Source organism: Merops nubicus, unplaced genomic scaffold, assembly GCF_000691845.1.
Source record: "Merops nubicus isolate BGI_N331 unplaced genomic scaffold, ASM69184v1 scaffold16619, whole genome shotgun sequence".
Classification (NCBI taxonomy): Eukaryota; Metazoa; Chordata; class Aves; order Coraciiformes; family Meropidae; genus Merops; species Merops nubicus.
The window spans coordinates 1-20,634 of record NW_008631825.1 but is presented as its reverse complement, the minus strand read 5'-3'; the positions used below and the strand labels follow the sequence as shown (position 1 = coordinate 20,634).

The 20,634-nt window shown below is 40.3% G+C and overlaps 1 protein-coding gene across 1 annotated transcript in view; it reads right to left on the bottom strand.

Annotated features, from left to right (window-relative positions):
• Window positions 1-20,047, bottom strand: part of LOC103780074 (neuropilin-1-like) — a gene marked incomplete at its 5' end in the record, with an annotated part of 29,546 nt that extends 9,499 nt beyond the window's left edge. The window contains 5 exons of the mRNA XM_008947721.1: window positions 1,052-1,189; window positions 8,151-8,210; window positions 12,036-12,119; window positions 15,018-15,162; window positions 19,716-20,047. Of these exons, the coding sequence (XP_008945969.1) occupies window positions 1,052-1,189; window positions 8,151-8,210; window positions 12,036-12,119; window positions 15,018-15,162; window positions 19,716-20,047 (759 nt within the window). The remainder of the gene's footprint in view (window positions 1-1,051; window positions 1,190-8,150; window positions 8,211-12,035; window positions 12,120-15,017; window positions 15,163-19,715) is intronic.
• Between the last annotated feature and the right edge of the window lie 587 nt (window positions 20,048-20,634).

Genomic DNA, 20,634 nt, shown 5'->3' with positions numbered 1-20,634 from the left:
CAGAATATTATTGCAGTGCTGGGTCAGGAACTCTGTCTTCATTGTCTTAATTAGAGCTTTACTTATGCATGCCTTTTAGATTTTGTCAGTCTCTGGCTAACATAGCTTTTAACCTCCTTTCAATGTCAGATCCTACTGAGCCATTTCACTTTACTCTACATCAATTTTTCCACCATTACAGCCTTCACTTCAGCTAACTACATTTAGTTAATTTGCTGCCATTTATTTGTACAATGCCATTTATAGTCAAAGTAGTACAAGTTTTTTTTTTTTTTTTTTTTTTTCCTGAAACTACTGTACTTGTCTTAAGATTCAATTGAAAGTGTCTCACAATTTAAGAAGTCCAATTTTGTCTAATTTCCTTGTCATTCTCATTAGGAAAAGGGGTTTCAGAAGTAGGAAGGGGGATTAATCTCAACACATTTGATTAATCTGCACATATGCAAGAGAGAACACTAAAGCAAGAGGCTGTGCAGGTCACGCAGTGCCCTCCCTTCTCCACTAGCCAGCAGCATATTTATTGCCTAATTATGCAAAGCCATGAGTTAGCTACTACAAAACCAACCAACCAATTTCCCAGGGTGATATTTCTGGAAGAACTGTGTGTGAGCAAAGGGATGGCTATAATCCCCAACACCTGCTGGAGAGGAGAAGAGCATGGACGTATGTCCATTTGAGAAGTTGCAGTCCCTGCAACCACAAACAGGAACAATGTAAGGTTTCTTCATGACTGTACTGCTTGTTAAGTGAAATTTGCAGAATATTTGATCATTCAGATTTTTTTTTTCTACCCCAGATGATAGTTATCTAAAGGCAAGTCAGAGGAAAGGAATAGCTTGAATTCCTGACAAGAAATTATCCTTATTCCCCAACAGAAAGGACAACTATGGTGAGTTGTGGCTACATATAACAGATTAGGTTGCCTAGAGAGTCATCTTTATGACTCTACGCATTTTAGGTACCATTCTCGTATGGTTTTGGAAAGCATGTTGGTACTAAACAGATCAATCTCTTCCTATGTAAAATGGCTAAATCATGAACTCATTATTACCTGTGTGGTCTTGAATTGGCCCAGTTTTGCTGGTCAGGATTGCCCACTTTAAATCCACCTGATTGTCATGCTCCCAGTGGCACAAAGTCTTTTGGGATCCCCAGCCAAAGGCACAGTTGAAGTTGTACAGTGGCAGCTCTGCAGGGAAACAGGGAAAAGGAGAGACAAAATGTGGTTATTAATTGCATGATTCAGATTTTGTACTTCATATGCATGCATTTGACCATTAATAGAACCATTCCTACGTGAAACACTGAGAAGCCATAGCAAGATCAGCCTTGCTGGGAAACAGATGAAGAATGACTATTTCTAGTAAATGAGGTGGTTGTTTCTTGTCTCTTTATGACACATATTTTGGCGTGTTTTTTTTGTGGTTAGATTAATTTTTCTGGTTTGCCCACATTAGCTGATAACTCTGTTGCAACGTGACTCAAAAAGAAAGCTCTGGCTTACTTACCAAATAAATTTTCTGGTTGTTAGTATCTACTCATACCATAAGAGTGCAACGTTTCACAACAACTCACAATGAGATCTGGACAAAAATAAGAAAGGACAGAAACACTAATGGAATGTCCTTGGCTGGAAAGGACTTCTGGTGAAATGTATAGTATGTGGCTTCAGCAAGAAACTTATTTCAGCATCTTCCAGACAGTTAAGTAGGCCCACAAGATGGCAGCATTGAAATGGACAAACTGAGATGGAAAAGGGACAAATGTGGCTGATTGCCAAATGAACTCAAAATAAGCTTCAAAATAAGCTCCATGTAAAACAAGGGAAGTCTGGTATTATGGTTGGGATGAGATCATATCTTGTTTTCAGCTTCTCTTCAATTCTGCCCAAAGGTTTAATACATAGTAGCTTATTTTCTTCAATAGAACTTGGAAGCTGAATTGAAAGATTATACAAAGATAGCATACAAATCCTTTCCATTTCTTAGTTTCAGAAGCTGTTTGAAACCTTTTGGGTTTTTGGTTCCTAACACATTGGTATGAACTTTTAGCTCACCTTGAGCAATGACAGCTCCCAGTAGAGCAATACCCTTCCCACAGAAATGTTACCAAATCCTGAAGTCTTTTCTCAGGCATGACTCATTCCTTATTAAAGGAATAACTTAGGTTTACTTTCATTAGATTCTTTGTATGAACTAAGATGCAAGTATGAACTAAGAACAAAGGACCCTGTTCCCCCATCAATATCAGCTCTGGGGGAATAATTGTGTTTCTTGCCCATTATTAAAAAAAAAAAAAAGCCATGAAAGATAATGCAACTTGTAGGATGTGTTTTGTTTACTGTGGGAAAACATGGAGAAATATGGGAAGTGTGTTGGGACCTGTGGCTGTCCAGACTTTGGCTCATAAGCCAGATTTTAATGTAAACTAGAATAATCATTTTATCAACACAGAAAGAACCTCAGGTGAATAGGTTGAGACAGAATGGATATAAAAAGCATTCATCTATCATTCTCTCCTTGCCTGCTGTGTCCTTGTTTGGCAGGTCCTTGCTCCCAGACACAGTTTTAACTCAAGTTACTGGATTCCTGCATTGCAGCCACTGTGCCCTCTCCCCTCTGGCCTCTAGAAAATTTCTTTCTCTCAGCAGAGAGTTCTGAGCACGCAGCAGCTCCTGCCCCTCTCTTCTGCCTGTCAGCACTCGGCTGTGCTGGTGTCTCTCTGCACTGAGTCCTCATTCTTTGCTCCTTCTTTTCATCTGCCCCATCCCGTTTGCCTTCCCCATCCCTCCTGCTGGCCTCCAGAGGGATCTGCTCCACATTGTCACGAATACAGCATCCTAGCTGGGAACAAATGAATTAAACAGATAATGTCTGGCACAGGAATTCAATGTGGAGAAAACATGTTTCCCCGAGGACTCTAGCCCTTTGTAGGTAAAGGGCAGATCATGGTGAATAATCTTTCTTTGGGCTCAAAACACCGAAGAAGCAGAACTCGTCCTGTGCAGGCCTGAGTGCAAAAAGGCAATCCATTAAGTTTCTTCCTTCAGTATATCAAAGACAAAGACTTGCCCAAAAGGGGACATCTGAAAATCAAGGGCGTTTTTAAAGAAACAGAATTTCACTGAAATGAATTAAAGGGGTTTAAGTTTGTGAAATATAGCCTTTCATTGTCAAGAAGGCCAAGGGAGAGCTATATCGCATGGCTTTGACATCAGAGTCATGAAACAGAACATTAGAAAAGGTCTTAGAAAACATAAACCAAAATTAATCTTATTATTCCCACAGGATTATATCATGTAAAGCTTGTGATAGCCTGTGTGGTATTTAAACCAGAAGAAAGGAGAACAGTGATAGATAGCTCACATCAATCTGAAAATAATCACACAACATAAATGAGCCCATAGGACAAAGAGATTGAAAGGACTGGTATTGCTGAGTTCTGAATAAAAATAAATAGCAGAAGACACAGGAGAAGTATGCAAATGGGTGAAAAATCCAGAGAAGGAAGATTACAATGTTCTGTTTTCTCCATTTCCTGAGAAATGTGAGCTATTCAGTGAAGTTCAATGCATATCAAAGGAAACGTTTCTCATATGGAGTGAGCAATACTTGCTTCCCTCGAATGGTGCTACAGCTGAATACAATTCAGAGAGAACTGGACACTGAAATGAGTAAGGAAAATATCCAGAATTTGTTAATTCTGAAGTGCAGGGTGTAACAAAAGCCTTTTGCTTTGTCTGAAGCCATCTCTGAACATTTAGATTATAAAGAGTGTTTCAAAACAGAGCTAAATTTCACAGCACCATCTAACAAAGAATTTCTTACACTGTCATTTCAAATATGTAGTCCAGGAAACTGGCAAAGAGCCTAAGCCTGGTATGCTTTGGCCTTGCCTGTGTTCCTTGGCTTTGGACTCACAGGCAGCATGGTGTAACATGAAAATGAACTTCTTTTCCATGCAGAAGTTAATGAGAATCCCCTCAAACTAAGCAGAATTTGACCAGTAACCTTCTTTCAGTTAGCTATTTCTTGCTAGGTTCTTATTTTTTTTCTTAAAAGTCAGTGTGCTAATATATTCCTTAGACAATCACAGCAGTGGTATTGAAGGTCAAAGGCAAAGCATTTCAGAGTGCTCTTATTTTATGGGGTCCTTAAACATGCCAGCTCTTATTGTCTATTCTTATGTCTATTCCAGTGCTTCTCCCAGGGACTCATAAAAAGTAAAAACAGGCCTGCTAGCCAATTAATGGTAGACATTTGTAGCATAAGGATAGGTTCATTAGTTGTATGGACAATGGATCTGCCCCAGCAAAAGTGAGAACAGTTCAACACTTCCATTAAATGCCCCAGGAGGGATGATACAGTAGCTCACAGTAAGCTACAGGCATTCTGTCCTCTTCTTTGCCCTTGATCTATAGCTTGGCAGATCTGGTGGAAGGAAGGAAAGGAGGGACAAGTAGCATTTGTTGGTCTCCCTCTGCAGCTCTGGCCCACTCCCCTGCTAGGATAATTCTTCTGCCAATAGGTGATTGATCTCAGGGCTTATGTGTATTGAGAGGATGAGGAAAACCAGCTATTACATAACCATGTAGCGGCAGTCCAAAGGAGAATCTGAGCGGGAGGTGTGACAAAATCCCATATGCCTTTTCCAAAATGTAGGGTATGTGATACTGAATTAAAATAGATTTATCCTCCCAAAGAATAAGCAACAGCTGTACTTCTTGACCACATCTTGCTCACAGCTGGAACCATTACTGCAGATGAACAAGAAAGTAATTTGAAAATCTAGTTGAATGAGTTTCTTGCAAGTTCATTAATCTTTTGTGGCCCACAGACTTTGACATATTTTTAAAACTCCTCCAACGAGAGGCAAGAAGGAGCATGATGGCATTAAAGAAATTGTAAACAAAATTTGGATCACTTCAAAGTAGTGTATTGGATCTCATTTGTATTTGCATTTCACCTTTTTATATCACTTACATTGGCAGCACAGAATTACTTTAAATGTGCATGATAATTTAACTGCTTTAATATGCCTTTACTGATGCAAAGTTGTCCCACTGTAAAGGAGAATCAGACCTATTCTACCTTTAAATGATTTCTTTGCATAGATTTTAATCCCAGGACTTCTTAGTTATATTTTTCTGACATGGCTATTACAGATGTGAAAAAACAAGATTTCTGCTTTACAAAGGATTGATTTTACATACTGAGAGCACATAATGTAAATTAACAGCTTGATCTGTGTGTAAACAGCTAAGAGTCAAGCATTTCAAACAGTCCTTTGGAACTGAAAAAGATGTGTTCAAAAACACTAGGTGCTGGTGAGTCTTAGGGCTGAGGGCTGAAAGGTATTTACCTTGACAGAGAGATTTGTTAAAGGCATCTTTTTAGGTCTGAGAAGGCAAGTAGATAGATCCTCTGTTAAAAAAAATCCAAACCTTTAAACATTTTTGGCACTTTGAAGTTATGATTATTCTTTACTTTCTTATAATTCAGTCCCCTTGAAATTGACTGTAAAAGTCTCCTTGATGGAAAGCTTGTTTATATATGGAGGCTTTCCAGCTATTTGCTCTTAACTCTTTCCATAGTGTATGAAAGCTGCTTGGGATAGGATAATCTCAGGCTTTGACACACACAAGCGTGTTAGTCTGGGATAACAAGATTAGGGGTATTTGCAGGCTTGAATGCAGGCAGGAGGACAGAAATACATGGCTTTAGCACCTATTGCAGAAGTACCTGTGCCATGGCAGGTGCTGCTACTGAGAGGGCTAATCAATCTCTGTGCTCAGTCACCAGGGCACAGCCTGCTGTGGCCACCACTGGTACGGTGTAGCTCATGCAGGTTTACCTCCTGGAGCCTGCAACCTACAACTGATCTGGAATAGCTCTTTGGGTTGGAGTTTGTCATTACCTCAAGGTCTATTAACATCTTAAAGTAAACCAGTCCTTAGAGGCAATTAAGGCTAAAGCTGAAGGCTCAGTCCTTGGTGTGTTAAATCCATACCTTGTTCAGCTTGAGAGTAGCAGAAGGAGCTGGAGTGCACTTCTCCTCAGCCAGCTGAGGGCCAGGGAGGGGCATGAGCGGCTGTGTAACATCAAGCCTAAGGTATGTGATTTGTGGCTGCCATAGCAGACTCTCACTGCCAGCTGCACGGCCCCTCACTCTGATGTGCTTCTTTATGCCAGCCAGGTCCAGTCATGCCCCTTCAGCAGAAGGAAATGCTTACCCCACCTTCATGCCAGGAGGGGTTTCCCCATGTTGAGGGCAATTTCTGTCTGCCCCTTTTGGGAGTTTTCTGGCTGGGTTTCAGTAAGGGATTATGAAACAGCTGCAAACCTTTATGTCTTAAACTGGAGATTCTGGAAACCTTATTCTTTTCTATTAGCATCTGACTGATCTCTATCTATGATCTTTGTAATGTGCTGCCATGTGGGAGCCTGGAGTTTGGGATGTGAACTTGCCCCTTATTCCCCGGAAGGAAACAGTTCCTACCAGCACAATGCAGGGAAGTAACATTGGCATGCTCTGAAGGGAACCTCAGAAACTCTAGCAGAGAAAAAAAACTTGGCTCATCATAGAGTAGGCAAAGGTGGTGCAGGAGGGAAGTAAGGAGAGAAAATGAGGGTATCTTAATCTCTGGCAGAAACAGTCAGTCTGTTACTGGAGAGTCCCACCCAAGCCAAGGGGATTAAACATGACCTCCAAATGCAATTGGCACTGGGGAGTAGGGAGCAAAACTGCATTGCACAGAGGCACGTTATGAATTTGCCATTTGTTTAAATGCAAGAAGACAGTTAAAGTCTCTAAAAAATCTCCTTCATTTCAGCAAAACAGAAAGCTAAAAGATTATTTCAGACATAAAAATTAATTTTTTTTTACTCTAAAACCACTGCACAGCATCCTTTCTTCTTTTTGCATCCCCCATCCCTTTCCAAACTGTGGGATCACCAGCAGCCCTTCAGCAACACTTACTGTGAAAAAGCAACGTGGAGAGGTGTCCTGCAAAGGTGGACCAACCTGCTGTTGTGTTTTTCATTGCACTGGTACTCCACAGTCTCCCTCTGCTCATAAAGCAGGGCAGAGACAGAAATAGTGTATGCTGATTAAGCCAACTAGATGAGCCTGGAGACAGATTTTGAGGGGACCAAAAGCTTTTGCTTCTGGAATATCAGATGCAGAGGCTGAGAGTGGGAACAATATCTGAGATAAGTCGGTTCTATCTCTTAATCAGGTTGACACCATCAGTGTCCTTTAGGAAACTTCTGCATTATTTTCTTTTACAAGAGAGGATTGTGCCACATGGTTGAGGAAACAATGATAAACACTTACCCACCCTGTTAATAAATCACTTGCAAGACTGTGCCTGACTGTGCTTTAATGGAGGAAATGGGAGTAACTGAAAACTGACCTCTTAAAACTGCTCCATAATTATTAATGCAAAGGATTTTAAACTGGTGCTCATAGTCTTTGGAGTTTGGGTTTTCTGCCTAAACCTATCCTCTCCCCCACTCCCAGTAAATTGTACAGGATATTAAAAAAATGGCATGAAAAATGTGGAAGCAGCAAACTAAGAATTTTAAAACCGGCTAGTTATTGTATTGATTAAGTAAAAAGGACCTGCTGCCAGTGGCAACTTGGTTTTCCCTTTTTAAGTTTATGGTAGCAGTTTATGTAACCCCATTTTGAGAAACTTACTAAAAACCAATGTTGTAACACTGCCAGCTCCCTGGTGGAGAAAACTGGCAAACTTTACTTGTCTTAGTTTTGTAAACCCATGGATATAAATAGTGAGTGGGCCTGCATAGCTCTGTTTTTGTTTTCCTGGAGTTTGCAAGCACACTTTTGTGTCACTGACATGCCACAGTTAAACAGAGTGCACCGTGTGATTAAGTTCGTTTAATTATGTCAGCATTTGGCATTTGCTGATGCAGAAGGAAATCTTATTCTCTGCTGCGTCTCCATGTGGATGAAAGGAATAAAATATTTACTGTACAGAGCTGAGAGACCAGATGCTTCTTTACTTCAGAGGCTTTTAGGGAATGGGAAGTCAGGAAGTGCTGCAATTCATTATTTTGTCTCTGGCATGAAATTTGGGTATGGAATTTATTATGTTTTTAATAATAAAATTTCTTTTTTTTTTTTACCTGGTTGTAGTGTGTTGTCTATTACTGTTGGCTTTTCTGTATTCAGCACTGTAGTACCACCTGGAAAGGAAATTATGCATATCATGATACATGAAACACAACAAAGGACACAGCAGTCATTAGGAATATCCTATATGTAAGTCTGATATATTACCATCGTTATTAGACATGTAGGTAACTGAGGATATAAGCTTAAGCATGAAAATATGTCACTAAAGATCTGGTTTCCTTTATCAAAAAAGCAAATAAAAATTAATCATTAAATAAAGCTGTATATCTTTGGAGTCCTTGCAAACACCAACTAATCTATCCTTACCATGTCCCTGTGGCCATCCTTGTTTTATAGAAACTGATCTGCTCCAAATCACATGGGAAGTCAGAGACTGATCTCCTTAGCACCTCCTAACAGTCATCAGTTTGTGCATTCACCCATGATATGTTGTTTCTCATATCAGAGACATGAGGTCCTCCAGCTCCTGCTACGGTGGCTCCTCCCTGTGTGTCATTTCATAGCTGTGTTGTGACACCAGCTCACAAGAGATGCATAGGGATTCATTGAATCATAGAGTCATAGAGTGCTTCGGGTCAGAAAGGATCTGTAAAGGTCAACTAGTCCACCCATGCTGCAGCGAGCAGGGATATATTCAATAAGATCAAGCTGCTCAGAGCCCTGTCCAGCCTGACCTTGAATGTTTCCAGAGATGGGGCTTCTATTACCTCTCTGGGCAATCTGTGCCAGTTTTTCACTACTCTCACTGTAAAAACTGTCTTCCTTATATCTAGTCTGAATCTACCTTCTTTCAGTTTAAAACTGTTACCTCTTGGGTACCTCTTTACCTAGGGCAACAGGCCCTCCTAAAAAGTTTGTCCACATATTTTATAATGGCCCCCTGTAAGTACTGAAAGGCCACAGTAAGCTTTCCATAAAGCCTTCTCCAGGCTGAACAATCCCATCACTCTCAACCTTTCTTCACAGGAGAGGTGTTCCAGCCCTTTGATAATTTTTGTGGCCCTCCTCTGGACCCGATCCAACAGGTCTATGTCTTTCTTGTACCGAGGACTCCAGAGCTGGATAGAGCAGGTAGGGTCTCATCAGAGAGGAGCAGAGGGGCAGAATCACCTCCCTTGACCTGCTGGCCATGCTTCTTTTGGTGCAGCCCAGGGTATGGTTGGCTTTCTGGGCTGTGAGCACACATTGCCTGCTTGTCCAGCTTTCCATCCACCAGCACCCTCAAGTCCTACCCTGCTGGGCTGCTCTCAATCCCTTCCTACCCCAGCCTGTATTGATACTGGTGATTGCCCTGACTCAGCTGCAGGACCCTGCACTTGGCCTTGTCAAACCTCATGAGGTTCACGTGGGCCCACTTCTTGAGCTTGTCCAGATCCCTCTGAATGGCCAAACTTTAGGCTGTAGTCTAGGGCACGTTTCACTTCTGTCTCAAAGAGCAGGAGGAATTCAGAGCTTCCCCTTTGTCTTCTTGTTCAAGCTGATGAACAAGAGGTGAGTGGGGTCATGGCCCTCTCCTAAGCTCACTAACATATTTTTAAAATACTTGACTTTTTAAAGCAAGTCTCATATTGATAAAGGAAACAAAAAGTAAATTAGCACAATTATAAATGCGCAGTGGGATGCTGATTACCAGTCAATGGCTTTTCTTTTCTCCAGCAAGCAAGTGCTTAAAGCATTATAGAAATTATAACTATGATGACTTCCAATGAGAATGAACGCCCAAACTGTATCAGCTTTATGTCTGTGAGAACGATCTGATGGGAAGTGCTATAAGCCACGCAAATGGAGTAGCTCTCTATGGGGTCCAAAGAGAGCAGGAAGGAATCTGGCCTACAGCACAATTACAGTTAATTGCAAGGGAGGCTTCATTGTGATAATCATATATGTGCAAGTGCCATCAGGGAAGTGACTCTAACAGTTGTACCCATGAGAATGTGGGCACCACACTTGCATCAGGAGTGGATAAAAAAGGGTAAAGCACTGACAAAATCCCCTCTGCACTGTCCTGTTCTTAAAAGCCGAGAGATTTACCTACTTCCCTTCTATACATTTTGTAGGAAGAAAAGAAGGTTTACAATGAAATTATTGATAAAATCAGTTCTGTGCATTTTAGTGTTGTAACATCATCCATACAATGTAGTGTTTCTACAGTGTCCAGAACAACTGGGCATATACTGCTCAGGGTTTCTAGGTGGTACAGTAATAAATTATGCTAAAGTGCTTCCACTTTTGTAGAAGGGCAATGTAATACTTTTCAATTTTAGTACTGAAATAGGTTCTGTTCCCAAAAAGAGTTGGTGCTCAGGAAGGCTGGTGGCTGTTCCCTTGTCTTAGAAATTATAAGCTGCTCCCTAAGCACAACCTGCAAGAATTGGCAGAGGGAGCTTCTTCTACTCAGTAAGCTATCCCTCAGGGACAGGTGGGATGCTGTCCTGAGCTCCCTCGAAGTGCAGGGCCTCTGAGTGAACAGGGAAGTTGCTTGCATAGATTTCTCTCCTTCCCCTCACACAGCTTCCTTTCATGTGAAATATGGCTGTACCTCCTGGGCTTTGCAAGCTAGCCCTCAGAGTAGGGCTTTGCAGGAAGCCTTTGCATTTCCTGACCTGGCTCTTTCCAAAAACCAAATAAATTAAAATGTTTAGTAACACTGAAAGCTTTCTGAGCTATCTTAACACAACACAGACTATTTTATCAGACTCTCTGCATGGCTGTTTTCAAAAAAGAGTAAGATTCATCTGGGACACTGATTTGAAAAGCAGTGATAGTGACCATGTCTTTTCACTCAAGAATTGTTTTTCAATTTATGGTTTGCAACATGCATTTACAGGAGACATTGGCAAAGCTCAGAAAGGGTTTGATGCTGAAACTGCACTTTCATTTGTATCTGCTGTTGGATGTTCTACTTGGCTGCTTCCAAAAAGCCAATCTCTTACCTAAGGTTTCCCAATGTCCTCTTGGACAGCTATTGCCAGATTTTAATGCTATCTTATACTACGGATAAAAGAAGCAATAAACATTTATTAGATAATCATAACAGGGAGCAGTGATGAAATAACTTATTTTGCTGTGTCCAAAAATAAGCTTAATTACTCTAGATGTATAGGTCTGCTACAGGAAGACTTCACCAAACAGGCTCAGAGCTTTGTGGAGCAAGTGACCTCCAAGAAGAGATCAAAAATGTGGTACAGTGTTAGCTCTCTCAGAAGGACAGTAGTTCTGTAGAAAAGTGGGAGAATATGAAAACTAGGAAGCTTCCTCTGTTCTGTATGCAGACTATGTTACATCTCTCTCTCTCCTATTATTCTGCTAGTGTTGGCAGCTTGGAGAACATCAGCTCCTCTGTGGCTGCAATGCAGTATTGGTAGGGAAGCTGATAGAAATATTTCTGGTGGTATAAGTGTGAGTATGCTCTGATGAAACAAATGCGCTTTGTTTGATCTGAGATCCCATACTAGATTTTAGGTATGGAAGCATATATGTATCTAAAACCTAAACAATATTTCATTTTGAGTTCTTCAGACTCAGACAATAAGCCTCAAAATGTTTGTCCAGCTTTTTGCTTAATAAGAGAAAGTTTGATTAGGACATTTGATTAGACACAATTCCTGCTCAAAAAAATTGCCCTCTCTTCCAGCTAGTCACTATTATTTGCTTCAAAAATAGCTGAGAAAACAATCAAAAGTATTGTCATATGTAAAAGGCAGATGCCTATGTTTTGACAGCACTGACAATATGAACTGCATACCAATGTCCATTTATGCTCAGTGATTAAATCAGTGCAAATGCTTAGCTGGTAACTGGTGATGGATATGAGCTACAGTGAAGCTGCAATGGAATGAAGATGGTTTCTGCACCTGTCAGTTGGTAGTCATCACCTGTGCCACTGTGACAGTTTGCCTGGTCATCATCACACTCATCCACAGGTTTGCCTTCAGAAATGGTAGGGACGGCAGTAGGAGCTGAAACAAAATCCAGTCATTGAATTAAAACGTGTGCTGGAGAATCAGCATGCAACATTTCGATGAGCACTATATGCTGCCTTCATATGTCATACCTGAGGAATGAAGCAACTCTACTTTGCAGGCTAGTTAGTATTTCTTTGCAATGGGGTGTATCTGTTCTGCCTCCTTGCACTAAGGCACTCTGCTGCATCTGAGCTCAAGGGCTGAGCAGGGCTGGGCAGCAACGCCCCGGACTATCTATTCACTGGCTGATGAGTGCTTGTTTTTCCTACCAAGGAAGAATGAAAGCCTAGCAAGGCAGGATGGGAGTCTTGGAGAGAGGGTGGGGTAGAAAACTCGTCATTTTATCACACGTCAAAGTGCTTATGAGTGGTTCTGTACAGAGGGGCAGGAGGGGTACATGCTCAAGGTGATGATTCCCCAGCACTGCCCATATTGCTGAAGAAACCCCTCTATAGAGCACATGTAAAAGAGGAAATGTCTTAGCAGAGTCCTGGTAACAGTGGCAGGAAGGCAGTGTGATGTAGAATCACTTTGTGCTCAATGAGGAGATCTGGAAGGAGTTTCTATTGTTTTTGTTGAAGTTATAAATAAGACATCAGTGATGTCAGTCATCCCTCCCAGCCACCTGCCTGCTTCTCATTGGTGATTACTTTCCGGTAGCTGCTGCATAACCAGTAAAGTCTGATCTTTGCTATTACAGTTAACAGCTTAAGATTTGTGCAAGGTGCCAGAAAATAGATCTATACCCCAGTATCTGTAAAACTTACCTCATCTGGAAAATCAGAATACAGATACTTGGTGTTATGTTTAGGTTTATGTTTTATAGTGCAAGTATAGTTCCCTGGCTTAAGATAACCACTCTGGGAATGCAATCCAGGCTTTTGTCTGTTCTCACCCACTGTTATTTTCATTAACACTGCTTTACTCTCACTATAAGCTATGCAATAATGCACCCCTTTCTTGGGTTCTTCTTTGCCCTTCTACTGCCCTCAGAGCTTGCTGGTCACATAAGATCTTACGCACTGACTTCTTGGCCTGTAAGTGTCAGGAGGGATAGTAGTTTCTGAAGTAGCTATACTCTGGGATGAAACATGGCTCTTTAGGACCCCGACCTATGCTTTATAGGTACAATTGAGCCGTAGTTAAAGATACAGGTCTATACCTATTATGAATTATGCAGAGCGTCTGTTCTCCACATGGGAGCTCCCTCTAGTTTTCTACATCAAGTTAAGTTTCTTATATTGATCTTTGTGCCCCTATATAGCCTCAAGCTCGCCTGCATCTCTGCCATCAATTCATATAAGGCCCCCATGGGATGCTTCAAGCACAGAAAACTTCCCCTTGCTCCTCACTGCTGGAGAGATGATTTCTGCTCCTGCCCGTGCCTATCTCCAAGCGTCTCAACTCCTTTCCTGATCAGTAAGTCTCAAGTGACTTCTTGTCATTCAAATTCCTCCTTAAGGTACAGTTATAAAACAAAGTTTTCTTATTATGCTTCTCCCACGGGTAAATGGGAATTGACCTTATGAGTGACCTACAGGGAAGCACCCTTCAAAAGTAGACCAGAGCAGAAAGACAAATGCAAGAAGATCTGTCCCGGGGAAAAATTGTATTTGCTGTTGCAGTTTGCTTAAAAGCAAAAGCATTTTGCATGGTCACTCTCTTATTTGGCTCCCCCATCTCACTGAGCAATGTGTTCTTGTAAGATGGTCCATGAAATCACTTCTTGATGTCTAGGTGGCTACAGGAGCCCTGTGGCTGAAGGACTTTGCCCACAGGTTGTGAGTTTACAGAAGGCAGGTGTTGGGTTTTCTTTTTTCTGAGCAACCAGCACAATAGTCTCCAGGAACTAAGTATTCCCACAGGAAATGAGGACTTCCTGCAGGAACTAAGAAGTATTTCCAACCTCCCCAACTTTCCGGGCCAAGTAAAAAGCATACTTATTCAGTCTGGCCTTCACGACAAAAACAACACAGAACTCATCAGTTCTCACAGCAAATGCCTCCCACTCTTCCGCCTTCGGGGAGAAATGGTGAGAAAAAAATGGAGGCAGAGCAGCCAGTTCCATTCATCTTGGGAGCCTGTTCAGCTACTTTGAGATACCATATGAAACCCTGAATAACATTGGTTCGTTATTCTGTGCATTGTTAAACTGCGTGGTTTATAAGGCACGACACTATACCATCATCCACCAGATAAAACTGTGACGTTCATGTAGTGTAATCTGTAGCTATCAATTAAGATAAATAATTGCTGTTTATATAGCAAGAATCAAAGCTTGACTTCATGTCACAGTCCCAGGATAAATGTCTAAACATGGCTGTTCCTGGTCTTTCATCTGCTATGTAGTCTTGCAAAATTAAAGCTTGGTAAGGAACAGAGAGGTCCCCTCTACCCCTCAAAAGGAACAGCACAGCCAGTGTCCAGCCAAGTAATCATTGCCCACCATAGTGGCTGGTTTGATTTTCATGTGTTTTGAAGGAGCAAGGGACTTAATTGCCCTATTTAGTGCAAAGATCCCTCTGCATTCTCAGAAAACATCTCTGCCAGGGTTGTATCATGGTAAAAAAAAATTTAAGTTCCTTTCTTTTTTCTCTCCTAATAGCTCTACGCTTCTTGGAAGTATAATCATAAGGCTGCTTAAAGGAACAGAAAACCATGTGGAGAATATCACTGTGATTCAACAAAGGAATGGGAGAGAGAATAATATTTGTGCCTTGGGCGTATTCAAATGTCTTCCGAGAAGGAACAGATCAGGCCAAGAAACAGCACTAATGGCGGTCATGGAAACGAGAGTCCAACACGCGGGCACAGCCATGTTCAGCAGTGGGCCAAATAAATAATGTATTTATGAAAATAATAAAGTGCATTCATCTCTAGCAGAGCGATTACCTTCGAGTTCGCAGCCCAGCAGCTCCATTCGCAGCCCCAGTCCTCCGTGTGTGGCTCTCTCAGGGTAGACGCGGATGAATCTCGTTGATACAGGTTCAAAAGTCCTCAGTTCAGGCGTGTCATAGTTGGTGTTGCCTTCAAAAGTCTGCAAAGCATGACAAATGCTACTTGTTAAAAAAAAAAGAAGGTATTTTCAACAATCGTCTTTTCTCCTCCGTTCTCTAGTGTTTGAATTAGGTGAGCAGCAGGCCAGATCCTAACTGCCTAATAAGTGTGAGGCACTCCTGTCCTAAATGAGAATGGAAAATACATAGTTAAAGCTTCTCAGAAAAGTAATGCATTTCATTTTTCATAAACTCAGTAGCAACCAATCCATCAGGGTCATAACAAGAGCTGAGTGTTTAATGAGACATGTTTTTAAATGACGCTCTGATCTGGGGTTTAACTGGGTGACATTTTCAACACTTCTCAGGGAAAGAAATGGCTGAGGTGAAGATCCTGTCACCTTTTAAGTGGTTACAATAATAATCCAACTATTCATGAGAAAATTTCAATCTGATTTCCCCCAGTGACAGAGTTTCACAAGTCATAGTTATTTCAAAAGGCATAAATTAAACTCCAGGAACAGTAGCTGCAAGAGTTCTTCCAGTGAGCTTGCTATTGAATAAGAATAAAAAGAGAGAAAGGAAGAAGAAAGCTGCTTCCTGACAAAACTGCAATATAATCCAACGGGCAAGGCAGGTCAGCAAATCTACATTTCAGACAAAAATATCTTCTCTGGGTTGCACTCTGGGTTCTACAGCCATAATGCAGCTCTCAATGGCATTTGTTTGAAACCTCCAGCTTCTCTTGTCAGTGATTTTTTGCATATAGAACAAGTTGTAATTTGTACTTGTAGCAACATCTCAGGTGCCACCATGGAGATGATCAGTCCTTAGAATGAATTAACTGTGCAAATAAACAGAACTTGCCATGAAGAGTTTACAAACCAAAATAAGCAAAAGGAGTCATTTTAACCCTATTTTATGATAAAAAAATTACTTCATCATATCATGAATAGAACTCTTTAAAGTACAAAATATGAAAACGTATATAACAATGAAGTAAAAGTATTTTCAACTTTCCTATGGATTAGTTAAATGGCAAAACATTAAAACACATCTTCTTTGAACTAGAGTTCAAATTTGAGGTTAGAAGTGCTACAATAAGATACTTCCAACTTATATTTGCAAAGCCTGAAGCCTTCTTCAGGAAGAAACCACCAGATGCCCTTCATCTTTAGAACAAGAACAAAACTCAACTTGCAATGAGCTCCTCCTATTGATCTGGGGAAGAGAAAACAGAGGCCATGGGAAAAGCTGGCTGCATTTCCAAAGGCATAAAATCAGCCTAAGTAAGCCTGATTGCTGCTTGTATTTTCAGTGCACTCCTAAAAAGCCTTGCTTATTTTTATGGTATTCCTCTGTATTATGAGCCAATGGTCCACAACTTCTTCTGGCCATTGGTTAGAATGCCAGTTGCAAAAGCCAATGATGATGGAAGACTATGACCAACCAAATTTTTTTTTGAAAATAAATTCAACATTAATGCTTCTGCTGCCATTCTTTAGTGGAGATTGTACCCCTGAAGTGGCTTCAAGGGGCACTGGCTGACCTGGTATTCTGCCAGTGCTTGGAAGATGGTTGTCAAGAATTCACATGTAGATGGCCTGTCAGATCTAATTAACATGGAATTACATATTATTATATTTGAATAGCAATATAGTGCAAATGATTGGAAAAGCTACCTACTATGTGAGAAATAATGAATGCCATTTTATGTGTAAAAAGTAGACAGACATGTATCTGAGGAATCCTTGCTTCCTTTTTAATAGTAGTCTTAATAACAACATACAGTAATGAAAACTGTATTATAAAAGACATCAGTACCAGAGTACTGACACATAGACATTAGAATTCAATAGGCATCTAGAATTATATTGAATCATTGTCCTTTGTAGTGCAGAGCTGCCTGTGATTCAATTTTGACTGTTCATTTAAAACACGTACTAATATTCTTTGTGGGGGAGGAGAGAGGAATATACAGTAAAACTTCACTTTGTGAGTGTCTTTTATGCAAGCTATGTAACAAATTGCTTTACTTTGCTACAAAGATAAGTTATAATAAATAATAGCTAAGCAAAAGAGAAGCTAAACTGGTGAGAGGAAAGAAATGCTTCATAATATCTTTTAAGATCAAAATAAACATTGCAGAAATATTTCAAAAGGTTATGCCAAGTGGCAGAATAGTCAGAAATTTCTTATACTGGAAATTATGAAAGGCAGTGTAAAAAAAAAAAAACAAAACCAAAAAAACCCAAACAAAAAAAATGGAAGGAGAAAAGAAGTATGAAAGAGAAAGATGACTTACTCAAGAGTAAACTTGAGTAAGACTATGACAAGTAAGAAATACAAACTTGATCTTGAAAGGAAACAAGGTTCTGTGTGGTCGTTTGAGGATTTGTGATGTTCACTCCTTTGAATGCTTGAGCTAGGCTAAAGGGGGAAACATTCTGCACATACAAAAAATAGCAGAAATTGGGTCAGCCAAAGAGGAAGGAATTATGGTAGTTTTAGTGAAAGGAACTGCATGACAAGATCATATTTAGAAACAAGGTGATGTTTCATTCTTTGGACATATTCTGTTATATTTAGCTTGTCACTGCTCTTTCTTTTCCTAAAATGCAGTTGTTTGTTTACTGCAAGTCAAAACTCTAACCAAGTGAAACGATGTGTTTCATTTCACGTAACAGGGCTGTTTCTAATCCACATTTCTGCTGTGACTCATTATAGCATACTGTCCCATCCAGCTCCGCTTGCATTTAAAAATACTACATTCCAGTATTAATATTTTAAATCCCTCAGACTCCCAAATCATTTGATTTATCTGATTCTCTTTAAAGAAAACTTGTGCTTTGGAAGAAAGTCTATTAAATGTCTCAAATTTTTGGGAAGGGTTATAATTATGCCACAAGAGATTGAATTCCAGCCCTATCCATTCCATTAATCTTGAAAGTTAATTTCTTGTAGTGATGAAAGCTGAGGATGGGCTCAGTGCATTAGTTAGCACACTAGTTTTCTTGTCAAACTGCTAACTTCTGACAATGATGGCAAGTGCTTGTATTAGGAAACAGAAAGCCATGCAGCAGACGGCGCACTGCTTTGAAAGCATATGGCATTATTTTTTTCCCTCGTTGAGCCACAGTGTAGAAGTACATGTCAAAACAACATCTATCTTAGAAAGAAAATGGTTAGATCCCATTGTTGATTTACACTCTCTTCACACTTTATGACGAAGTCAAAACTCATGGTAACAAGAGAAAGGAGCTGACTGCAAAGGCTGAATTCATTTAGTTTTAATCCCCTAAACAAATGATGAGAAGTGAGAAAATGCAGACATATTCAGTGAGATTTAAACAGGAGAGAATGAAGTCCAATATTTACCAAATGTGCCTGGAAAAGATACATCCATGGGCCCACTCAGCTTTTCCTTTGAGGAAACACAGGTTTGTCCAATGGATGAATCTATATAGCAAAACATCTTTTACATCTAATTTTCGGATTAATGCAGATGAGATACAGAGCAACTCTCAGAATTCCCATCTGCCAAACACCACACTGATTTGCCTTCTCAGGACACATCTGGTGTATGATTCCCAGAACATCCCAGTATTGCGGCATCATTTTGTGAACAGGACTGAGTGCCCACTGGTTTCGTCAGAGAACAGGGTAGGAGGAGACTGAAAAAGGTTTGTGCCTTTTGATGCAGAAATGCACTTTGTGAGCCACGATAGCAAAATGGGACAGAAGACTTAACAAATGGGATTTGCTGTAAACAAGCTAAACACTCAGTGCAATTTATGTCCTGAAAAGCAAACATTCAAAGGCAAACCAACACAGGTACATTCCAGAAACTTTTCTGCGCCACACTAATTTTCTTTTCCTTGGCATCTAACCCAGCAATTCATTTGGCCTTCATCTGTAAATGTCTTGCAGTTTCTGCTTGAACCTAAGACCCAGCTGCCCTTTATTCCCAAGCAACCTCCAAGGTGCTTCACTTCTGACAGTACAATAGTACTTTTCACTTGGGATGGTAGAGTATGTCAAAAACTCTACCACTTTCTTTCAGACAGACCGGCATCACAGAGAGCCTGTGAAGCCCAATGCAGTCTACAGGCAGTTCAGAAATCCAGTAGGTACCCCGCTGACTTAAATAACCATTCTCATTCTAAAGCTTAGACAAAAAAGCAGCAAAAGGAAAGTAATTCAGTGTCTCAAGTTCTTTCCCTGTTGCTGGAAAAACTGCAGAGGAAACTACTTTTTTTGGCAGTGTATAATATTACCATTGCATGGGATTTTGCAGTAACCTAGGGACCACACAGGCACACCAGCCTTGTCAGAAATCAAATCTGAACTAGCTGTTGAATAAAGAAAACCTTTGCCACAAAGAGGTGAATGTCCTAAGGCCAGCCTCTGCCCTCAGGCATGGGTTGATTCCCACAGCATCCCTTCAGGGTTGCTGCCTTAGGGGTCCTGCTGCTTGACTTTATCTCAACTGTGTGCCTCTTCTGAGGTTGGAGATGTGAAGAAATTTAATACAAACTTTTTTTTATGCAATTTTTTTTTTTTTTTTTTTTTAGCGCAGAGCTTTCCTCCTTACCTTTATCTTTTTCTTGCTGGAATCCATTATCATTTTCCAATCTGATCCATTGTTGCTGTAGCCAATTTTGAATTTTTTCATGAATACTTTGTTTTCTCGGTGCTTGCCTCCTTGGACAATTATGCCTCTCACTTTTTTTTCTTCACCAAGGTCTATTTGAAGCCATTCATTTGTATACGGATGAGTAGTTGGTGGCAGGGCCCAACCTGAACGGCTTGTTATGAGGCGAGCATTTTCTGGGATCCAGTTTCGATCAACTTGGGTAGATGCAGTAATCTGAGAGTCAGGAATGAGACCAGACACCATACCCAGCATCCCAGAGCAAGGATAATCTGCAGAGGAAAAAAAAAAAAACAAAGCAACTTAATCTGAACAAGCACAAAGCCAGAAACAGGACACATCAGTCAACTAAACTATCATAAGCAATTACTTTTTTGTTTTTCTTATATTCAAAATAATATCTTTTGATTTCTATATAATTTTCATTTCTTCAAACTTGCACATTCTAGTTTTGGCAGGAAGTACCAAAATACCACAAGTATTTCTGGCTTCATGGGAACCAAAAGGATCAGAAAATCCTATTCTTGTGTTCTATTCTTCTTGCTAAGGTAAAGAGTGCAGAGTCACATCTGAATTTGTGAATATTTCCAAGGAGAAAACTTCCAAAATTAGCCAAAACCTGGTGGCAGATTACTTAATTTTGGTGAGATTAGAAATAGAAATCTTTTATACACCCTGTAAAATAAAACTTACTGTGGTACTTTAGATTTTCCTATTGTATTTCTTTAGTCTCTCAGGCTTTTTCAAATGAAAGAGAAGCAAAACAGTTGGGTTTTTTTATGGTCCCAGATAGATACAAATATGAAGCAGGAAAAGCTGGTAACAAGGTGTAGTGAAAAGAGATTAGACTGCAAGGTTC